General features: G+C 40.2%; 1 protein-coding gene across 1 annotated transcript in view; it reads right to left on the bottom strand.

Moving 5' to 3' along the window:
- Positions 1–9,156: 9,156 nt before the first annotated feature.
- The window catches only part of Slc7a11 (solute carrier family 7 member 11), a 69,071-nt gene continuing 59,201 nt past the window's right edge, over positions 9,157–19,026 (bottom strand). Inside the window, exons 9-12 of the mRNA XM_021158042.2 lie at positions 18,207–18,303; positions 16,261–16,410; positions 14,782–14,959; positions 9,157–9,417 (exon numbers count right to left, since the gene is read on the bottom strand). Coding sequence (XP_021013701.1) covers positions 9,353–9,417; positions 14,782–14,959; positions 16,261–16,410; positions 18,207–18,303 — 490 coding nt within the window. The 3' untranslated portion in view covers positions 9,157–9,352. The remainder of the gene's footprint in view (positions 9,418–14,781; positions 14,960–16,260; positions 16,411–18,206; positions 18,304–19,026) is intronic.

The following is a 19,026-nucleotide window of genomic DNA, read 5'->3' as shown; positions in this document are numbered from 1 at the left end:
TCTCTGCTTTACACTTTGTCTCTGTTACTCCTTCCATGGGTATTGTGTTCCTCCTTCTAAAAAGGATGGAAGTATCCACACTTTGGTCTTCCTTCTTCTTGAGCTTCATGTCTTTTGCGAGGAGTCTTTAGTGGACAGAATCATATCATCCATTCATTTTTTACTTCTCCTTTTCCTATATATATATATATTCTCTTTTTTTTTTTTTTTTTTTTTTTTTTTTTTTTTTTTTTGGTTTTTCGAGACAGGGTTTCTCTGTGTAGTCGTGGCTGTCCTGGAACTCACTCTGTAGCCCAGGCTGGCCTCGAACTCAGAAATCCGCCTGCCTCTGCCTCCCGAGTGCTGGGATTAAAGGCGTGCGCCACCACGCCCGGCTATATATTCTCTTTATTTCCATCTCTTGTCATACTGCTCTAGGTAAGACTTCAGACAGTACAATGAACACAAGAGGAGAGTGGTTATCCGTGTCTTGATCCTAACGTTAGTGGAAATGTTTTTTCCCCACCTAACAGGATGCTGACAACTGCTTTATTGCACACAACCATGGCTCTGTTGAAATGGACTCTCTGTCCCTAATATCTCCATGTCTTTTATAATGAAGCAATGTTGAATTTTATGAAAGGTCTTTTTACATCTCTTCACACTATCATGTAGTTTGAAATTAAGCACATTAATTTTTAGATATTATGTTATTGATTTGTGTACGTTGAACCATCCTTGAATGGAGCAGCTGGCCATACTTTTATATATTGAATAAACATTGCTGAGTATTTCCTATGCTCTCCTCCCTAATTTCTTAAACTGTGGTTTCAATTCCGTGTATTGTCACATAACCGGATGTGGTGATTATGGAAAAACTTGGCAGGAGTAAAAGTTTTTCTGAATGCACTATGATCAGAAAATAATTCAAAACCAAATACACAATGAATCCCATTCATCGTGAGCTGGGCAGCACCCTCAGGCTGCCTCACACCACCTCACTGCAGCCTTGGTTCTAAGCACACAACATATCACATTCTGTCACCTCATACAACACCAGCTCCTGCTTTCTGAAACAACTCAGTTCAGGACTGGGACTGCTCTAGGCTACGAAATGCAGTGATTTTGCTCTGCGCACACAGCTTTGCCATTCTGGAAATATAATGGCTTTATTATGAAAGCTTAAACTGTTAAAATATTTGATTTTCAAAATTGTGGACTCACATTTTTTTTCGTTTAAAAACAATCAGTAACACCTGCTTGGGATTAAGCTTGGATTTCTAGTGTGTCCTTAAGTTTGTTTCTACCTTGTAGTCACATGTGCTTATGGAAAATATCAGTCTCAGTTTTGGTGTTTATAGACTCAAATCAACAGACAATTCTGAAACATACTGAAGACCCTCTACATTCTGCAATATCAAATATTTTAGCAAGATTTATTTTTTTAGATTAATAAAGAAGCATATCTGCTTATTCATATGCAATTTGCTTTCATCTTTACATTTTATGGTAAAGTCATAAATGTACCTAATTGTTTTTGAATAAAATTTCTAATAGTAGTAAATATTTGATCAAAATGCCTATTTGGTAAATCCCTATACTTAGAATTGTGTAAGACTTTTTATATACTATGGAAAGCCCTATGTTATGGAAAAACCACACACACAATGGAAATCCCTACACATGATGGAAAACCCTATACACTATGAAAAGCCCTATACAGTGTGGCAAGCCCTACGTACTATATAAAAAAGTTTCAGGTTCATTCAGAAACAAGTAAATAAATGGGAAACAGTTTTGAAAATGTGACCTGATTTCAGTTTCACAAAGAATATTCTAGTGAAACACAGTTTTGGATTAGAAAGAAACAAGAGATGATACTCTTGTCAAAGGTCACAAATGAAAAGACTTGGTCCCACAGTTGAAAATAAGACATTAGGTAAATGAGAGCAGAAGCTAGACAGACATGTACTCTGAAGATGCTGGAGAGATGGGACCTGCCTACACTGTTACCTCACATACAGCAAATTAGTGCCAAGAGATGGTTCAACACATGCAGACAATCAATGAGACAAAAAAATTCATAAAAAGCGCCAGCTTCAGCTTAAAGCAGTATTTATTTTAAAAAAGAAACATGATGCTTAATATGTAAACTATGAAATATTTATTCAAATGTCCATTTGAAGTATTTTCAAGTAAAAATATATAAAGACAGACATATAGAGAAGCAGCTAGAAGCATTAACAAGTGGCCAGCTCCGCAAACTCAACTGAAATGTAATTCAACAATGCAAATTTTTGTGACATCATACTGCACCAATGCATCCATACAAAAAGATGAACAAGAATTCCCATCGGGAAGTACATTTGTTCCACTGTGCTTTCCCAGTCCTACAAATAGCCCACAAATACCATCTAGCAATGATTTTGTTGCAGCAGCACTCTCCCAAGAGGGAGCTCACTTAGCTATAGAACCTGCTTTATCTCACACATCACACGTTTGTACACTCATGCCAAGGAATTCAAAGATACATCTCTCTGCAGTGCTCACAACTCATCACTCAGCATCTGTGTATCAAAACCACCTTGCCCTTTTAAGTATTCACCATTTGTACAAAATACAGCCATCACCTTCCCCAAGGTTCAGCATCGCAATGCCATGGTAAAGAACTTAGCCAGTCATGAGGAACGCAGAGAACACAGGGTACCATTTTTGTGTAGGCAGTGTGTTTCCAATCCTGTATTGAGATCACCAGAACAAAGGTGGCCATGCTCCTACATGGAGAATGTTCTAAGGTCATCAGAAACACAGTCTAGATCCAACACAGAGCTTAGCAAGTTTGTAAAATATATCTGGAGCACAGATCAAAGGACAGTTTTGAAGATAATCATAAGATTAAACTGACTACCACTGGGCTAAAGTGATTCCACCAGAACCAGTTAATGATGTTTGCAGAAGAATGAAAGCAAAGCTAAGTACATTTATATAAAGTTCCTGATACATTACTATGAACATACCAGCACATCTATGAATTTTTTCTACTCCTAGATGGCAAAAGTAAAAAAATTAGTAGGCTAAATATTTAGATAAAACTTACAAACTCACATTTTAATGAAGTAAATACAGATATGTTAAAATAAAGATGATTGGACTGAGTTCTGAATTAATAACTAAAATCTTCCTTTCCCAGTGCATGACTACCATGTAATTCTCACTACACAGCAAGAATTACATGCTATGAAATTCAGGGTTCAAGTCTTACCAGAGAGGGAAGACAAATTAAGTTGTCCCAGCATCCTGCACAGCATTAGTGAGACATTTAACTACCTAGTTTGTTTTGTTTTGTTTTGTTTTATCTTGTGCAGCCCAAATAGAAAACATACCTGATACTTATTGTTGCAAAATTCCCACTTGTTGAAAACTACTGACCCTCATTACCACTGTACTGAAACTCACTAATAGAAACAGAAATTCAGGGTCCGCACCTGTGTCTAAAATATGCAAGCTTTGAAGTAAAGTATATACTGTGGTTGCTGCTGATTCTAGAAGCTTCCTAAGGGCAAAACTCTCTGAACAAACATAGTACCAAGAAGAACCTAGTTAAAATTTTGGTTGCATTTTTTTTTAACAGCAGCAGCAGTAATGAAATTCTCAGATAAAACTATTGTCTGACAAGTTTCTCCAAGAAGATGGTTAGGTTGCTCAGATTCATAAAAGAATTTTGGTGGCTTGTGAAGTAGACGCTGTGATATACATCCAGAGATATAGAAAAATATAGGTATGATGAAACAGAATGTTTTGGTCTTAGATTTAAAAAAAATGCTAGTGATCTGAAATCATTATAATACTAAGCTATTTAATGTAATTTTTCCTGCTATAAACTTTCATTCATTGTAAATAATGTTTTTCTTTTATTTACTCAAAGTACTCTTCTACTCTAAGATAACATTATATTATTTAGTACGTAGAGTGACAGAGAGATTATAGGCATAGAATAATTCCTAAATTCTTTGAAACAAGATCCTTCCAATTTTAGGAGTAGGAACCCACAATGTCTTGTCTCCTGGTAGGATATGACTGTAGATCTGAGTCTATGGTTATTAGGGGTCATTAGTAAGACCCTTAAGTAAGGTGTGACCACCACCACCCACTTATCCATCCAAAGACCTAACACATTTTCCCACAAGATGCTGTGAAAACCCCATCACACAAAGCGCTCAGAACCCAGTTATCGCTGTGAAGGAGATAACTGAGCATTAGTCTTCTCTTTCTCTCCCCAGCCTTCAACACTGCTCTTAGTGGCTTCATCAAGAGGTAGTAAGGACGTAGCAAGCAGGTCCTCTAAACAGTAATCCATTCACTCTAAAAATCTGTAGTGTGTATGCTAGTGTGTGTTGGGGGGCGGGGGGGGGGAATGCGCTTCCTTTTGCATTGTCTCTGCCAGCCACAGGGCTCTCAGATGCATAATGAGTAACTGGGTCTTTGAAAGTATTGTCTATAAAACTGTGCAGGTGGGGATTGACGGGGCAAAAGGACCTCTGATCTAAACAGACTGAAATACACACACCAAGTAGCAGGGAGTTGTCTGCAGGCTGAAACCACCCTCTGCATTTCAAGTCAACTGGAAATAAGGAAGAAAAGGGAGGAACAGATCTTTTCACTAAGAAAATCTTAGGAAGTGAGTCTTTCTATAGCTACCATCTTGAAGGCATAATATCAAAAACTGAGATACAGCGAGCTGTTCTTTTATGTAAATAGAACAGAAATGATAAAAAAAAAAAAGAAACAAGCAACAGTGTCATCATAAGTTGATAAAGAAGGACATGGCCTCATAAAATGAACAGGTGAGCTTCCTATGTGCCCATAACATGTGCATTTGCACCAGTTATGTGACACAATAGGGACAGATCATTTATTTTTAGATACCAAATAATTGGAAAATTCAATAAAATAAAAGATTGTTTGTAAACTTGGCTATTAAATCATCTACTTTAAAGTTTAATATTAGCAATCAGAGGCCTACTTAGAGGTCACACTTTCCAGCTGTCAAATATATTGAGAATGGACTTTGGAAATACTGTTTGTGGGGAAATTTAGCTAAACTACATATGCAGGCAATCATTCTTTTATCCATACATAATGTAAACAGAAACTATGCAAATGACTTGCAACCTTCTCTATAATCTCCTTGCCATTACACAGTGCCATGACCTAATTCTCAGCCTGAATGTTTAGGGACATAAGAGATCACCTGCATTCTATCAGCACCGACACAGAGCACCTCAGGAAGCCAATGATATTCAAATAAAATAAAGTTTCTTGAGTCATCTCCATTGAAATCTCAAATGTATTTCTCTCCAAAAATAAGGAAAGAAAAAAAAAAACTACAAATAAAACCTCATTCATTTCTTTTCTACTATTCACGACTTAACCCAGTTGACATCACTGACTTCTGTATCACATAAAACTTATGAGACAGCCACTAGTGGTTTTTATGTGTATATTTCAATTAACATGGACTTTACATATTTAACATGTGTTTTACAAATATTCTATGATTACTTCTAATGGAAAAATAATGGGGACTAATTTTACCTTATTCACAAAGAAAATATAGATATTACAGTGTCCAAAGTCTATGTACTTTTCCTTGTCTTTAAAAGTTTTTCACATATATTTAATATATAGGAGTGTTTTGTCTACATGGATATATGTGCACTATGTGCATGCCTGTACATACAAGAGGGCACTGGGTCCCCTGGAACTGTAGTTACCCATGGTGATAGCTGCCATATGGGTTCTCTGTAAAGGTGTTAAGTGTTCTTCAAGCCAAACCACCTCTTTAGCCCCAATCCCTGGTCTTTTAAAAATATAAAATCTTTGCAAGTGAGTGCTAGGGATGGGGTCTTGGAAGGAGCTTAGGTGCATTAGATGCACCCAAATGCCTGCCTCATTAGGTTCTCAGGGTGCTCATTTACAATCAAGAGATAAGCATTAAAATTTCCCTTCTTTGTGGCATGATGGTAAAATGTGGTAGGGACCTTGGGTTGTCTTTTCACACCTCAGTTATAGAATATTAAAAAAAGGGAGAGAAGCAGGCTTTCTTAGCATCCCATTCACCTGTAAATTGAGATGAAACAGGGAATTCCCAAAGGCTGATCTCAACTTACTATGACGTCTAGTAAAGAGTTGCACTCATGGTAACCATCTGTTGCTGTTCAAATGGCAATTAAGAAAGCAATTTAAGCAGACACATAAGGCAATCTGAAAGGCAAAATGTTCCTATATGCATATTTTAGTGTTATAGTATCTGCAGAGCACAGAGAAATAACCCTATCAGCTGTCCTGATCCTGTACCCGCAGGGCTGGGGAGCAAACATGCACAGACTGTGGGTGGACACTCATGACCTCACAAATGGACCTGGACCCCGCCATGTTTACTAAGAGAAATGTTCAATCTCCTGATAAAAGACAAGAGCAGGACCTGCTGTCTGCTGAGCAGAGCCAACCATTTCCAAGAGCCACTTGAAATCAAAGGGGAGAACCTAGTGCTTTAAAGAAGAGATAAAGTAGTGCTATAAGAATATCAGTCAACGGAAATATTTATAATCATGCGAGGAGAATAAAATTGCATCTAAGCATTGGAAATCTTTATGAGATGCTTTAAAAGTTACATGTTAGATGCTTTGTATACTAAACGAAGAATATTTGAAAATAGAGTATTGTATATTTTAAACTGTTTGGGCTGCATTTAACTTGGTGTTATAGTACTCAAATCATGGTTTTATATAAACATTCAAATATGTGCATCAGCACAAACATTGACCCATGTAATTGCATGTGTATATACATATATAAATCTAAAATATGAGAAACATTTACTTTGTATAAAAACACACATTACAAGTGTGCAGGAGTATTCCTGAATTAAAAACCTGTTTTATGGCCTCATTGCGTTACTTACCTCGACTCTTAGTTGTCGGGAATGGTAACTGACACCCAGTGTCTGCTTCTCTCTCTCACCCTAGCCCTCTAACCCATTGATATCATTCGTGAGTGCATCTCCATCCACGTTGTCCAGGCTGGTGTCCAGATCAGCAATGCCTGCTGGAAGATCCAGCCTGATGGTCAGATGCCAAGTGACAAGACCACTGGGGGAGGAGATGACTCCTTCAACACCTTCTTCAGTGAGACAGGAGATGGCAAGCATGTTCCCTTGGCAGTGTTTGCAGACCTGAAACCCACAGTCATTGATGAAGTTCACTCTTCCACCCTGAGCAGAGCTCATCACAGGCAAGGAGGATGCTATGCCCGTGGCCACTACACCATTGGCAAGGAGATCATTGGCCTTGTCCTGGACAGGATTCACAAGCTGGCTGACCAGTGCACGGATCTCCAGGGCTTCTTGGTTTTCCACAGCTTTGGCAGGGGAACTGGCTCTGGCTTCACCTCCCTGCTGATGGAGTGGCTCGCCCTTGATTATGGGCCCTAAATGTTGATCTGACAGAATTCCAGACCAACCTGGTACCCTACCCTCGTATCCACTTCCCTCTGGCCACTTATGCCTTTCATCTCTGCTGAGAAAGCCTACCATGAGCAGCTTTCTGTAGCAGAGATCACCAATGCCTGCTTTGAGCCAGCCAACCAGATGGTGAAATATGACCCTCGCCATGGTAAATACATGGCTTGCTGCCTGCTGTACTGTGGTGATGTGGTTCCCAAAGAGTCAATGCTGCCATTGCCACCATCCAGACCAAGTGCAGCATCCAGTTTGTAGATTGGTGCCCCACTGGCTTCAAGGTTGGCATTAACTACCAGCCTCCCACTGTGGCACTTGGTGGTGACCTGGCCAATGCCCAGTTCAGGATAATTTTTTAAAGCATTTTGTTTTTACGTGGTCAGAATATAAGAGATGAAATTAACTGTGCCTATGCTGAACATTTAATTTTTGGATGTTAGGAAAAATATTTTGAAAATCCCACCATTACATTGATACCATTTGAATATGGCTACTGTTTTCTAACTCTGATTTAACATATGGAGCTAGCTGAACAACATTACTGAAGACTCTCCTTCAATGGGTTTGGTCACAGCTCCCTCTTTTGCAAATTGAATTATAACCAAAGTGAAGAAATGATTGAAACAGCCTAGATTTTCACAAAGCAGTGGCATTTCGTTCATAGTTTTTATGTAAATCTGCACTTTTCCTAATTGATCCAGATAGTTTTAACCAGAGGCATATTTTAACAGAACTGTAAAGAGAATGCACACACTGTCAAAAACTCATCCCCAGGTGAAAACAGCCACAAAGAAAAAAGTAAAAGTGAGTAATTACTAACACTGCATATGAATGGGGCTCATAAAGAGAAAGCCCGATACTTGGAGTTTTGTGGGCAATGTCTCCCATGCTGATGTTGTACTGTGATGAGGAAAACATTTTTGTCCACCAAGAAGTACATTATCAAAGAGGTGGACAATGGATAGCATACCAAACTGTACACATTTTCAGGAAAAAAACAAACCACAATGAATGCACAGTGATGTTGCAAACACCAAGCTTCCTGACAATGAGTGATGATGAAGTTAACCTAACAAGTTCTCAATGTTTTTAGTACAAACATAGATCCTAGGATTGTGTCATAAATACTAACCCCTGGAAATACTTGTTTTAGGCATTTAAGAAAATTAGGGTGTAGATGTATTTCAATGGTAGAGTGCTTGTCTGGCTTTTGTAAAGCCCTGAATTTGATCTCAAGCTACACACACACACACACACACACACACACACACACACACACACACTACTCCCACATCTTTTGTTCTTATGCTCTGAGTATAAGCCATTGAAAGATAAGTGACAGCCATGTTGATCACTAAGGGAAAAGAATCCAAGGTCAATATCAAATTCATTCTACCTTCTTTGCTACAATAATGACATTTTTTTCAGAAAAATAAAAAACAAAATACTTTCACAGTATAGATGTCCCCAGTAAGTAAAGCTATGTTTATAGACCTCATATATACAGAAACCATTTTGGCCTTCTATTCAAGGTTCTCAGTCATGATAAAAAACATGGTAGAGGAATGATAGCCCAGGTACCAAAGCCCTTAGGTTTTTTTTCCTTTCCCCCCAGCAGATAGGCACTAGACTCAAGAATTGTGAGCTTGCCTCACTGTATGACTTGCATATTAGCTTGCTACAAATACATGGAGTTACCAGTAAGTTGCTCAGAAATTAATTTGAATACGCTAGAGGATATGAATAGAGATAACTGATTCCTTTAGTCCATCATCAACGTTGTGCTTTCTTGAAATAAAAATCCATTTTGTATCTCAATCCTGGGCAGATGGCCAAGCTTTTGATGCATTAAGTTCATAATTCTTTAGAGTCTTCTGGTACAACTTCTAGTATAATCTGTAATGTTCTGGTTATTCTGTCTATAAAGAAATAAGGAGAAATTAAAATGCATGAAAATCACAGTGGCATAAAAATAGCAAAATGTGAATTATTTGGGGATGAATACTGAGAAGACACAGCTCCCTTCTTTACGGAGCACTTCCGAGAATTATTTACTTCATTACATTCCTATCATCCTCAATTAGTTGACTTGTCACTACTACAACTTCCCATGATGCTTTCTCAGTAAGAATATATTAATATTTTATATTCAAATAAGAACATTTATTTATGAACCAGGAGGCTGAAAATATTTTTGAGACAATGGGACCGAGATATAAATAAATGTTTACAAATATTCTTCATGTTCAGCTCAAAATGGGTTTGTTCTCTTTTTTTACATAGGGGATAACAACCAATTTCTCAGAACAGTCAGGAGGAGAATAGTATTTCCAGTGTCTAATCTGTAGTACTGTTCAGCAAATTATCTTAATTATCAAGACCTAGTTTGTCTCATGAGTAGAATGAGAAACTTGGACTAATTTGGGTCACTAAGGTCTGGTCCTTAGACCAATTACATTAAACACTCTCCACAATTCAGATTTTGCTTCAAGTCAAGGTCTCAGTCTCCCAAAGGTTTAACCCAGCAAGAGGTAACTCTAATGGACACCAAAATAGAATGACCCCTGGCTTATATTACTTTTAAGAATATGTTCTGACCACAGAGCTAGGGGGCTGGGCTTGGTGGTGATGGTTTTACGGACATTCTTGTTTTCTTGTTGTCATCAATCCCCATAGAACATCTTTCAAAGTCTCCTGATCTTAAAGAAGCCTAGGTAGCATCCTCTCCAAGGTTCCAGACCCAAATCATTTCCCCTCCAGACACTTTTCTCTTCTCTGATGACTTGTTATTCTAACAAGCCCTTGCACGCAATATTTAACTACATTTTAAAAAGCTATTTTTATCCTTTGTTCTCTGCTTCTTGTGGTGTTGCTAAATGTCCCTCCTTTGAACACTTGGCCCCCATCTTTTGGTGCTGTTTAGGAAGACAGTGTAAGGTTTACGGGTACAGCCTCACTGGGGTATACATAAGAGGGCAAGTTTGGAGACTTTATGGCCTAGCCTTACTTCCTATAAAGCCTCTCCTTGGTTTCTGCTCCCTTGCTAAAGACAGTGGACCAGCCACCTGGGAAACCCCAGCAGTTGTGCCTTCTATGCCAGGAGGGGCTGACATCACCCAAACTATGAACCAAAAATCCTTCCTCCCTTAGACTGCCTCTTGCCTGGTATGTTGTTGCAGAACAAAGAAAAGTAACAAATACAGTAATAATCCCTGAGGGAGTTTGCCTGGAGACATCCCGTGGTTTTGTTTTGTTTTGTTTTGTTTTATGGGGGGAGGGCATGTTTTGTTTTTGCTTGTTTTTAACCCTATGTTTATTTAAAGGGGTCTCATGTACAGTAATGTCAAATGTTACACCTTACATATTTATTAAATAAGTTGTATTTTATACAGTCCACTCTGCCATGAAAGCAATAATCAAACCCCATATTTGCAGAGAATAATATGGTAAAATTATCAGACAGACAGACAGAGACAGAGAGAGAGGGGGAGAATAAGCAATGGGATTAAAGAAATAAGGCCTCAAGCCCCTGTTAGCCCTGCTCAAACCCCTGCATAAACTCCTAAACTAATCTCTCCATCCTGTCTTCTCACTTGGTCCTCCACTCCTGACATCAAAGCTCTTTCCTACTGTTTTGCCTTAATGTAGGTCTCTATATGCTGTCTTGTTAGATCTCTTGCTCCCTGGTGTGGGAACTCTACATTCATTCCAGACAACAGTAGCAACTGGGATGGCCCTGTATCCTTCTGAAAGCACAGTTTTCATTCTTCTCTCAGCTGAGCAAGACCAAGACCCAGAGTGGGTGGTTCAGCCTAGCCAGCTCTGTTGACATTCTCCCCAGCTCTCCCTTTGGGGTCCGAGTGGTGCCGTAACGTTTATTATGATGGGGTGCTCAGACAGGCATTTGGCCTGAGGTACATATTGGTTTCCCGACTTTTCCTCCTAAGCTGTCCTACAACAGTGGGGCTGGCACAGCTGCTCAGTGGAACCAAGGAAGCATCTAGAAACACTACAGAACACATGGCTTTTGGAGTGCTACATATCCATACTCACAGTAAGGTTAGTGGCCATACAATAATAAATCTCTATTATTGCCTTTTCAAATAAAGATAAGCTGATGACCTACAGTTGGAGGTTTCCATAATTACAACCTACAGAACCTTACAGCCATTCAGTGATTTCGATTTCCATGTTCCATCCTTGTTATTCTTAAAGGAAACCAGGGATACAACTGACTTTGCACAATCTCATCCACACATCACACCTGGGATCCGCAGAGGATCAACAGCCAGGATTGAGCTAGCCTGGGAAGCAGTGCAAAGCTATCCTGCCCCAGAAAATAATTTCAGTATGTTCTCTTAAAGGGGGGAAGAAGGTGAATGCCTTTGTATTTATTTATATATATTTATATTCATACTTTTTAATGGAACATCTTCTGAGCCCCTAAGAAATCTATAGGTGAACTTAATGAATTAAAGTGGTCATCTCTAACCTTCAGGACAGTTTGTAAATGCATTCACCAGCTTTTGGTGGACTGTTCCCAATGAAGCCACCTTGACAGGCTTCAGGCAGCATAGGCTCTTAGGCTCTCAAATTGCAAGCTTGCTGTCCACAAAGATGGATTACAGGCATTCTGTTCATGGTGGCCAGAGTAAATTCTCCCCCCCCCCCACTTTTTTTACAACCAAAAATAAGGCTGCCTCTATATCTCTCCCTGAGCAAGAGGGACTGACTGCCAGTCATCCTAATGGCTCTCAGCTGCAATAGGGTTGGGTGGATAAGGAGAGGCTACCAAGTTCAATGGCTGCTGCTAGCCCTGGCATGGGTTTCCTGGGTCTAGTACTCTGTGTATACAAACATATCAGGGTGAACCTGCATACTTTTCCTCCTCTAAGAAGCTTGTCTGTTTGTAAATAAATGAATAATATAGATATAATATTACATATAATTTGTACTATAATTTGTATTACAAGGTATATATTACAATTATATAAATTATAATATATAACACAAATATATAATATAAATAAATATGTGTATAAATACATTTATATTGTAATATAAATATAAGTAATATAAACAACTAAAGGTCTGCCCCATTGTTACAGAGGAGAAAGCTTTCTGCATATCTGACTATCCCCTTAAGAGAGTGCTTTCTTCTAGCTTTGGAGATGCTATCACATAAAAAAGTGGTTCAATACTGGCATCCTGTGGCCAGAGACATTCATCAGATCTTTTAAAAATCTCACTTCCTTAGGCTCAGAACACTCCCTGACTGTGCCAACTAGCCTTGTACCAGTATCTGTGCACTAGAATGATGTCTAGTTACAACTTCTGGAAATAAATGTTCCCAGGATTAATCTATTCACACATACTAAGGTTAAAGGAGAAACAAAACATAAAAACTAGAGAATTTCACCGGGCAAAACAACATGATATTAAACTATTGAACCAACTGCTCTGGGCAAGGCTCACCTGCCTTCAAGCTCACGTGGAGTTTTCTCTCTAACACAAAGTGTGTCTTTGGGGAAGGGTTGGGCACTACTATAGGACTCTCTGGTTTCATCTGTGTGTTTTGTTTTGGCCAAAGGCTAAGAAAATACTTGCTTCTGCAGCAATAAATATTATGAATTTTCTTTATCTTACTACAAGAACACTGCCTGAGAGGAAAATCAAACAGAATTACAGGGGACTGCTGTTTTCCCCCACTTCCTTTCAAGGCGTCTATAAAGATAAAGAGCGGCAGTGATCAGAGTTTAAAGCAGAGCGCTCTGCCCTGTTACTGGTAAGAGTTAACAGTGTCCCGAGAACCAATCACCACCCTGGGTTTCCTCCATAGCAGTTCCTTCCACAAATGGCTAATGCAGCGGCCTTGGAGATTCTCAGACCATCATCAGAGGAAGAAACACAGCAAAACCTCTAAAATTACCCGAGCACAGAAGGGCAATGAAGAAAAAGATCACGTTTGAAAATGTCTGATCTGAATTGACAGAGCAGCCTGGAGCCCGCGTTTGTGAGAGGAAAGACCAGCTAGAACTGGCCGACTGCACAGGGAAAGAAAGAAAGCCTTCTAGTGGGGACAACAAGAAGAACTTTCGCTTTGTTCTCCTCTGCCCCCCATCCCAAAGGCTGCTGGCTCCTCTAGGCCTCCAGCTTTCTGTCACGCATGCTCAAGGTCTCTCTAATGTTTTAGTCTGATATTTTGTCATAGGACGAGGATCTACTGCAGTAAATTTTTTTATTGGATATTTCCTTTATTTACATTTCAAATGTTATCCCTTTTCCTGGTCCCCCCATCCCAAAACCCCCTATCCCACCCCTACCCCCGTGTTTCTATGAGGGTGTTCCCCCACCCACGCACCCACTCCTGTTTATGCTGGGGCATCGAGCCTTCATAGGACCAAGGGCCTCTTCTCCCACTGATGTCCGACGACACCATCCTCTGCTACATATGCAGAATTTTGATGTCCAGCAAAGTGCAATATGGACAATGGCTTCTACTACTTAAATGGTTGTTGGGAGAATGTGCTTACACATGTGCAAACATAGAGAAACCACACAAGAAAGCTGCTACTCTTGGTTTGGTGGTTGTTGTTGTTGTTGTTGTTGTTGTTGTTGTTGTTGCTGGAAACCTCTTCAGCTCACTTTTCCTAATGAGGTAGTATTATAGCCATAATGTTTAAGACATTTGCTGCCTTCCACCTCACTCCCCAACAAACCTTACATCATTGGTCAACTTAATGCTAGCATAGCCACTAGACTTGTTCAACCAAAGAACACAATCATTATGTCACTAAGGGATTCAGAAGAGCAGTGGGCAGCACTGAAAAACTTCTACCTAAAGAAGCTATTTTTGGGCTGGTGAGATGGCTCAGTGGGTAAGAGCACCCGACTGCTCTTCCGAAGGTCCGGAGTTCAAATCCCAGCAACCACATGGTGGCTCACAACCATCCGTAACGAGATCTGACTCCCTCTTCTGGAGTGTCTAAAGACAGCTACAGTGTACTTACATATAATAAATAAATAAATATTTAAAAAAAGAAGCTATTCTTTCTCTAAAACTCCAGTGATGACGATCACCAGAATGAAATACCCAGAAGGGCTGCACTCTGCATGCCTTTCCTGTCTCTCTCTTCACGCGGCAGTTACAATGCAGTCATTTAGTTTAACTGACCACTGTGCCACTAGTAGCTTTATTCTCTAAGAGATGCATATTAGCCATGTACAGCTTTATGGGTTTTCTACAACACAGTAGCCAGGGCCAAGATGCTTAAAAGACTTACCTGATAATCGTCTGAACCACTTGGGTTTCTTGTCCCATACAATGAAGAGATAATATGCAGGGACTCCAGTCAAGGTGATAAGGAAGCCGACCCCGGTGCTGAATGGGTCCGAGTAAAGAGAGAGGACAACCATGAAGAGGCAGGTGAAGGAAAATAGTGCCGGGATGAAGAGAGGCACCTGAAACACAACCAAAAGAAAACAGCTTCACGCCTGCGCAGTCCACCGGGGTAGAGGGCGTCAGTCACATGACTGGGTCATCACAGAGCATGTACTAGGTCAGTGTAATTTCTTAACTTGTTTTAGAACATGTGAACCAAGTCTTGAGCTAAGAAATTTTGTTTCCTAGCGGATGGTCTATTCAAATTTCTTTTCTAGGAAAGTATCAACATGATTTACATTTTTCATCTTAGGAGATTGGTTCTTTGATAATCACAATTAGAACCCGCGGAGTCAAGAGTGCCAGTGACTTTGCTACATGTTAAAACCTTTCAGTGGATATTGATTTCCTGTTGAGAGTCACAATAAGACCCAAATGGGAATGAAACGGGCCAACTCTTAGTCAACAGCTAATAAAGATGCTGCGAGCGCGTGGCAACCGATACAATTAGAGTCAAATCCTGATAACATGACTGGCAGCATTATCTGTGCTAAGTCTTAAAAGCAAATAAATAGTGAGATCACACCGACCCACGGACGTCTGAGACTGATGGATGACAAGGCTGCTCTCCAGCCCTGCCAAAGGAAAGCGCCAGGTAGAGGTACTGGTCATCTACTCAGTGGTGAGCTTTCGCCTTGGTATCTCAACCTCCCTAATGCTACAACCTTTTAATACAGCTTCATATGTGGTGACGATACCCCCAACCATAAATTATTTTCATTGCTACTTTGTAACTGTAATTTTTATACCATTATCAATCATAACGTAAATATCCGTGTTGTCGATGGTCTTAAGCAACCCCGTGAAAGGGTCATTTGAACCCCAAGGGGCCGCAACCCACTGGTGAAGAGTTGCTGCTTTAGAGCATATAGCAGAAAAAAAAACCCACCACAATGTTAACAAGTTCCAATAAGGACTAAAATACCTAGTCTGTAAAGCAGCACTCTTGGCCGAGTTTTAACTAATGAAATTCTCTTTCTTTCACAGCCCAGCTGTTTGCAATCACTTAGTATGAAGACAGGGGTATGCCAATGCTCTGGACGTACCCAAGCCATGTATGAAAACCCAGTGTGGAAAGTATCTTTTAACACTGTCTGTTCTCCACAGATAAAGCCTGTGACTAGTTCACTGTATCATTCTTAAACATGCATGTCATTTCCCCAAGTGAAGTGCAACAGAGGAGGTTCTCCCAGCAAGAGTTAAATATCATACTCCGCAGGCCCCTGCCCTACCCAACCTGCCCATCATCAAGTTATGACAAAAGGAGGCCTAGGTATTAGGAGAGAGATTTATGTAAACCCATCAAGATGGCCGAAGTTACCTTGAAAGGACGATGCATATCTGGGCGTTTGTACCGAAGATAAATCAGTCCTGCGACTGCCAGCCCCATAAAAAGCCACCTGGCAAAACTGAGGAAATTTAGAAGACTATAGAGGTCTCCGGAGAAGAGCATCACCATCGTCAGAGGATGCTGGGGTGGAGGAGAGACAAAGTAAGCAAAGGGACTAAGGGGGAACAGGTAACAACAGTCAATGGCACCACTTCACACTGTATGTGTCCCATCCAGTAGTTACTCATAATGCTAGGCTACCATCCTGACCAAAGCCTAGGTCCCACAAACTTCTTTTCTAGATTCTGTTCTTATGCTGCAACAAAGCCTCCTTTGGAGGATGCTGTCAGGAGCCCCATTTCAGTTAGAATTTTGTAAGAATTTGCTGTTTGGTTCCTTTGTCGGTTTCCTTTTCATTGGAAAGGAGACAATGTATTTTCTGTTGTTTTGCTTTTGTGTGGAAGGGTGTCTGTCCATCTTGACACAGGTGCACATGTGTATAAATGCAGGGATATTTGTAAATGCATGTGGAAGCCAGAAGACAATTTCTACCTTGTGAGACAGGGTCTCTCATTGGCCTAGAATTGGCCATGCAGGCTAGGCTGACTGGCCAGGGAACTCTGGGGAGCCTCCTGTCTCTGCCTACCAAGTACTGGGATTATGAATGCAAGTTACTATGCCAATATTGGTTCTGAGGGACTAAACTCAAGTTCTCATGCTTGCAAGACTAGCAGCGTGTATAGGTACACCTTACTTGAGACACTATGTTTTCAAAGAAGAAAAAAAAAATCCAATCACTCAAAATCATGCAGAATCAATTAGAAAATTTCCAATCATAAATATTAAATGTAGATAACTGGGGAACTCTAAGAAAGCTCTGAAATGACTTATGAAGTGCTCTTGGGACCCACACACAGGCAATGACCATGTGACGGTGAATCTCTTAGCTCCCAGCATTGACCTCTTCCTACTCCAGGTCAGCTCTCCCCTTGTGCTGACTGCGTGTGACCCTCAAGACCAGGAAAGAATAAACATAGAGAACAAGAACATCAGAGCAGGACTCTGCAGCTGAAAAAAGCCAAGGACAGCATGAACGATAGCAGAGGCGTCACACGCAAGCCCTCTTCATGGAATAATACATCCTGTTCCCACAAGTGACGTTAGCTTCCAGGCTGTGCACAGAGTGTATGCGTACTTTCAAAAGAAATTTCAAGGAAACATTCTGAAAGAAATTAAATGCATGGAGAAGGAAAAAAAAATCCAGGGTCCCCTTGACAGCAGATTCTGGTTAAGAAAAAAATGTTACTAAAATCAGAGGGGGGAAAATAACTATAGCATTGCTGATGGGTATTTGAGGGCTCTTATACCTTTTGTATCCCACATTTCACAAATGTTGTTCCCAGCCTAGAGAATCCCACAGTTTACATTTAGGGGTTTTCTTTCTTCTCTTTAAGGTTTGCTCTCATAGGTCTCAGTTTCTCTTGGAGAACCATTTCTCTGCTTGGTGTTTTATCTATGCTTTGAATTACGTTGTATGGCAGGAGCCAGGAGGAGACAATGGATAATTTTTGCACAGTCTGCTTTCAGCTGAACTCTGAGTCCGGAGTTTAGATTGTAACCTTGTGGGTTTTTTTTTTCTTTCTTTTTCTTTCCTTTGAGGTTCTCTGCCAAGGAGAGAAACCACAGCCTTCATTTCCCTTCACACCTTACAAATTTCTGCAAAGGTGAAACAGAACTAAGGTGGGTCATATCCCAGGGCATCCGATACACATCAAAAGCACGCCATGGAAGCAAGCCATTGCAACATCTCTGGCCTCCCAGAAAATGATACATGGAGCACCAACTGAGTGGTGAATCGGGAGGGACGTGGGGTCCATTCCCTCCTTCCTAACCATTTTGTGAGGTTATATCTACATGTACTTGTTAATATGCATTACCAAAACAATAACAGCTGGCAAAGGAGTGTGCTTGTGGACATGAATCATAGAGAGGATTTCCGGAAGGTGCCCTTCTCGAGATGCGACGTAGAATAACCTGCGGAGAGAAAAAACGGTGAAGTTGACTATAGAATCAATCATTCAAATGGGTAACAATCTTAAATCCCCGAAGCAATATGGACGAATCTTCCTTATGCTAGGCATCTTGACATTTCTTATCTGGTCATTTGAGTTGTGCTTTGGAGACAAAGGGCAGATTTCATCATAAGTCTCCTTTCAGGACATACAGTGTCTGGGGAATATCTTATATCGCTCCGAGGAAAAACAATAGCAATATTGCACTGAGTAGAGTTCTCCCTATACTTGAGTAGCTGCTGGCAAATTCAGTGCTAGATTGTTAGGGTCAGTCCAAGCTAGCACACATTCAGTGCACATGTACACACATGTACATGCATGTTGTCTTAACATTTCTCTAATTTAAACTGTAACATAGACAAAAAATAAAAAGATTTTTTTGTGCCATCTAACTAAGAAAAAAAAATGGTTACAGATGGTGGAGTGGTGATTTCTGCTTTCAATTTTACTCTTTTTCGTGGCACCTTCAGGAAAACAAAAGACTTTATCGCTAGAAATAAAGGCCGTTATAAGACCCTGTAGACTCACTCTTTTAAAAAATGCAGCATGCCGGGATCAGAGTGGGCTATGTGTAGATACGCAGCGCCCTCTACTGGACAGAATGAAACCTGCTTCACTGGAATCTACGAGGAACTTGCATATCCCTTTAAAAACAACAGGTTCGGAGGAACTATTGCTTTTCTCT

Source organism: Mus caroli, unplaced genomic scaffold (assembly GCF_978045245.1).
Source record: "Mus caroli unplaced genomic scaffold, Mus_caroli_1 scaffold_3, whole genome shotgun sequence".
NCBI classification, from domain to species: domain Eukaryota; kingdom Metazoa; phylum Chordata; class Mammalia; order Rodentia; family Muridae; genus Mus; species Mus caroli.
The sequence above is the reverse complement of the archived record's forward strand: the minus strand, read 5'-3'. Positions and strand labels throughout refer to the sequence as shown.